At 31.4% G+C, this 4,791-nt stretch overlaps 1 protein-coding gene across 1 annotated transcript; it reads right to left on the bottom strand.

Annotated features, from left to right (window-relative positions):
- Window positions 1–2,104: 2,104 nt before the first annotated feature.
- On the bottom strand, window positions 2,105–4,327 carry LOC129871598 (CASP-like protein 2D1). Its single transcript, XM_055946553.1, has 4 exons — window positions 4,245–4,327; window positions 3,880–4,049; window positions 3,550–3,661; window positions 2,105–2,612 (listed from the first exon to the last, which is right to left on the bottom strand). Exons 1-4 carry the CDS (start codon window positions 4,263–4,265, stop codon window positions 2,352–2,354), a joined length of 564 nt encoding a protein of 187 aa, XP_055802528.1. The 5' UTR covers window positions 4,266–4,327; the 3' UTR covers window positions 2,105–2,351.
- Window positions 4,328–4,791: the final 464 nt, after the last annotated feature.

Here is a 4,791-nt window from a genome sequence, read left to right as displayed (position 1 = left end):
GTGTTGAGATTTGTGAGATTTATCCTTGATTGGACCTATAATTATGATGTAATCATTATCTTATTTTTAGAACCTGGATCATTCGATGCATATTATTGCCATAGGATGGAGTTGGCAGTATTTTGGTCCTTTGAATGTTATCTTTAGGTAAATGTTGAGGCTCTTAAGTTACTCCTTCGTTTGTTGACTCTTTACAATTCCTTTCAATTGCCTGAGTAGAGATATGCCTTATTATTCTATTTTTGTTGCGATGGTACGAGTATTTTGGGCCTGAGACCTTGATCAAGGATCAGTTGGATTCCAGGTTAGTTTCTGTATTCTAGGAGTAGGATACTTTTGTATATTATGTTGCTATTTGCTTGAGTTATTTGGATGCTGGTGACTGCATGCATTGCATTGGTTGCTCATTTACACGTGTTTTTGTGGTACAATCATATGCCTACATTGGTTTGATCATTTTTTTGAAGAAACAGGATTGTTTCCCCTTTTACTACTAAACTTATCTTTTAACGTGAGTCATACCACCTGTATGTTTTTGATATACTAATTATGGATATTTAGGAGGCGTCGAGGATGTACTCCTTTTCTTTTTGAAATATTAGAGGCATCTGGGATGTACTCACTTTTTACTTGATCGTTCAGGGTTTGTGGACCGTTGTGATGATTTTCTTGGTTATATTGATGATCTGCATTCACACGGATGAAGTGGAAAGTCCAAGATCCAGACAGGTATATATGGACACTCCAGAGTCCCCCATGGATTCCTCTATTTGTGTGACCCACTAAAATAGGAAGAGGGAGGTGTGCATGGGTCCTACCTTCCTGGCTGAGACTAAAGGGTAGGTATATATATCTTGATACTATGACACTACTGTTCTTTTATTGCATTACTCTCATTCATATGCATTGCCTATCATCGGATAAATGGGTGTGGACCTGTTGGTCTTATGGAGGCCATATGGATTTTATTTGTGATTATGTACCTGCCGGGCATATAGGGCTCGATAAGGTTTTGGTTGGCTATTTGTATACTTGTTCAGTGCGAAGGATAGTTTTTTTGTTTGAAGATAGGTATTGACCTTGTTTTCTCCTATTTAATTCTTTTTATGCAAGTCATGTTTTAGATAAACTTATTAGCATTTATGTGTTGTTGTGATTATTTTCGCTGGTATGTTTCTAGCTAGTTGTCTCCCTTAGTAAAGCTTGTCGTGTATAGGTTGATGGCTAGCACATTCAGGTTCGTCATTTACTTCTTTTACCTGCTTCCTTTACTCTCTTTCAGTGTTTTCAGTATGTTCATATTATGAGTTTCCTATGGTTCCTTTGTTACTTGTGATATATGTTCTTGTCTTACATGCCTATTATGCTTGTTTTATCTTTGGAGCTCAGTCGGTCTATGCCTACTGAGTGCCACTTGTTGGTACTCATACTACACTTTTGCACTCTATAGATCATAGTATGAGTTATCGTTGCTGATTTGAATTTCGTGCGGAGCAGCTCTTAGAATTCGAAGACTGGGGTGAGCTCTTGGCATTCGGAGTTTCCTATCTCCCTCTATACTGGATAGGACTAGTCTTTATTTTATTTTCAGAGACAATCTGTACTTATATCTTGTTTTGTATAAGTTTGTACTCTTGTTTTGACTAGAAGCTCGACTACCGACTGATACCAGATCGTGGGGGTTTATTTATGTATTGATTTGATTCTTTCTCTTTTATATATTTGTTGTTGTCATTATTATCTTCTGCATTCTTCACTTTCGTGTGATAGCCCATTGTCTTTGGCTCCGAACTATAGGTTAAGCTTACCTACTAGTGAAATATAGTAGGTGTCATCATGACCTGAGAAATCGAATCGTGACAATTTGTGATCTTGTTAAATTGCTTTCGTTGTGTAAATTCTAACATCGCTAAGCTTTTCTATAGAATTAATGCTAGCATATAATATTAAATCAATTTCTAAAAATATATATACATAAAATACCTAATTTTGCTTAAACCTCCACTATAGTGATTTTTCTAAATTACCTATAAATATTTTTAAAATAATATTTTATTATTTTCATACCACACACTAGACAATATTTTTTTATATAAAAAAAGCATTTTCATTCATACCAAACACACCAAGACAAACAATTTTATTCACCAAACTCAATATTAACACAAGGGACAATCCATGTATGTGACTTTTTTTTAACTAAAAGTATTAACACCTATGTTGTTCCGACACTTCAATAATGTTGATAGGTGAGTGTTCGGATCCAACACGGGTACGACAATATTTATTTTTTGGAGAGTTCGAACAACATAAATTAACACCACTTGAGTTTAAAAAGAGGGGGTAATGAATTAGTGGATTTCTTTTTCTTCTTCATTGTCTTTACTAGGAGGCTGAAATCTGCTGAAGACCCTGTAAGCTGAAATGAGAGCTAATGGAAGGAAACAACAAAGGGTGATGGCATGAAGAACCAAAACCAGCTTCAATCTACTGCAGAATTTTCCAAAAGAAGTGCAGGCTTCACTCCATGACACTTTTTGGTCACCGTTGTAGGCTAAGTAAAGAATTTCCCAAATTGCAGCCAATGATGTGACCATTAAGTATGCTACAAGCTGTGTTGTCAAAACAAAAATTAGCTCACATGGAAGAAAATAGTAATTTATGTAATTTATTTTAACTGGATATAAAATTTAAGAGAAAACAATTGACTTTTCAAATTTGTGATGTAAAATAAATAATAGTTATTTATGTGAGTAGGTTGAAAATACCCCCAAACAATTATCACTGTTTTACATATTTTATATCTAAAGTATTGAATATTGACAGAACATCCTGAATTACCATGAACATATATTAAAATACCCGCTAGAAGAATACGATATATTATGTGAACTTCATATGCTCCAAAAGCTCTTCAAAGAGTTCCAAGTTGTAGGGTGGAAAAAAGTTGAATGGTTAAAACCCCTAAAATATCACTATTTTGCGAGTTTTATATCTAAATTATTGAATATTTACTAAACTCTCCTAACTATGATGAACTCATTTTTAAGACTTATTTCATCTCTCACGCGAGTTATCTCAATTATTTTATCACATATATTTAATTAGGGTGTTTCAAATCTAAAAGGAGATAGCCTATTGATAATAGGGAACATCCAAAGTACAAAACTCGTAAAATGATGCTAATTTAGGGTGTTTTAATCTATTCAATCTTGATATTTTTGTGTATAAATCATCTTATTAATAATAAAATAAAAAATTTTAAATAAATTATTTATAAATATGAAATAAGTATTGCCTTCTGAAAAAGATTTATCATCCAAAAAGAGAAAAAAATGAACTCTTGTCTAAAAAAATGCAAGGCATAAATGTATAAAACTTTTCTTTAAATACGTTGAGAAAGGCCGAATATATAAAACCTTTAATGAAATAATGTTTTTTTCAAATCTCTTAAAATAGAATCTATTACAAACACATATGTCAAAAAAACAAGTATTTAAATCAAGAATGAAAATGTAAAAGATGTAAGTGAGAATTAACTTAACTAACCTGGTCAGAAACAAAGAACAACCATGCTTTAGTCACTAAACCCCTGACCCACAAAGATATAGCGGAAAACAGAGCATATCCACCTGATACAGCACTAATCCCAACCATGTACCTGTTCAAATTTGTTACTTCATCATACATCAAGGCGTGGAGCTAGATAGGACTAAGGGTTCATTCGAATTTATATTATTTATAAATAATTAAAATTATTTTTATATATATATATATATATATATAATAGATAATAAATCATTTATGTATTTAGTGAAATTCTGACTCGGCCATTGTTAGACAAAATAAAATAAAATGCAAATGAAGATACATACTTACTTGAGTCCTGTGAAATTGGTGAATTCTAGCTTCCCATAACTGCTATTATTCTGTTGATTGGTGACAGCAAGCCATATGGAGGCAATAGACAAGGGAATGACAAATAACCTTAGTGTACAATCGAGGGCTTTAAGATTTGATGCATCATGTCCAAGAAATCCCATTTTGGTCTGTCAAAAATGTAGAGCATCAACACTATACATATAGATTTATTTATTTTATAGAGAGAAAGTTGGTGAATCTGTTTATGTTAGTACTAACATTTGGATTTTATTAAAAAAATCTTCTAGTTGAAAAAAAAGGAGAATTGGAAATGATGAGCTTATCTATAGTGGGAAGAAAGAGAAGAAGTGGAATGGAGTGACCTTTTTCAGAAGAGAAATCATAGCAAACGGTGAGTGGAGTTTTGGTTGGTGAGATCTCTAATATCTTACGCATGTATTCTTGACAAAAAGAATTGAATAATTAAATTATAAAGATGAATTTAAAATTTCAATTTTATTTTAAATAAAATAATTTAAAATATTAAATTTATTATATTTTTAAATTATGAATTCATATCTAATTTTTTATCATATAAATTTATATTTTATTTTGATTCACATGGACCAGATATCAACAAGGCGTATTCACCGCTGAATTGAATCCACACGGCTCTTAGAAACAAAACAAAAAATCAAAATCATAGGCAATGACAAAATTGTCTTTTGTTCACATTGTATAGAAACATGCCTGTTTTTATTCCTTGGAAAATTCTAAGGTTAGCCTTTTAATTTTATGAATTTTAAATTTTATTATAAAAAAATAATTAAATTTTTAAATTTAATATTTTTATATATTTATTAAAATTATCATTACGTATATATTGTTTGTATAAAATCTATTAAATTCGATTAATTTTACATACGAGCT

The sequence above is a fragment of the Solanum dulcamara genome, chromosome 10, assembly GCF_947179165.1.
Source record: "Solanum dulcamara chromosome 10, daSolDulc1.2, whole genome shotgun sequence".
NCBI classification, from domain to species: domain Eukaryota; kingdom Viridiplantae; phylum Streptophyta; class Magnoliopsida; order Solanales; family Solanaceae; genus Solanum; species Solanum dulcamara.
The sequence above is the reverse complement of the archived record's forward strand: the minus strand, read 5'-3'. Positions and strand labels throughout refer to the sequence as shown.

Excerpts from the sequence above, each read along its gene's own strand:
- LOC129871598 (XM_055946553.1), bottom strand. The coding sequence starts at position 4,265 with ATGATTTCTCTTCTGAAAAAG. Across the intron at positions 4,050-4,244 it reads TGATTTCTCTTCTGAAAAAG|ACCAAAATGGGATTTCTTGG; the intron begins GTCACTCCATTC and ends CATTTTTGACAG. Across the intron at positions 2,613-3,549 it reads TGTTCTTTGTTTCTGACCAG|CTTGTAGCATACTTAATGGT; the intron begins GTTAGTTAAGTT and ends TTGACAACACAG.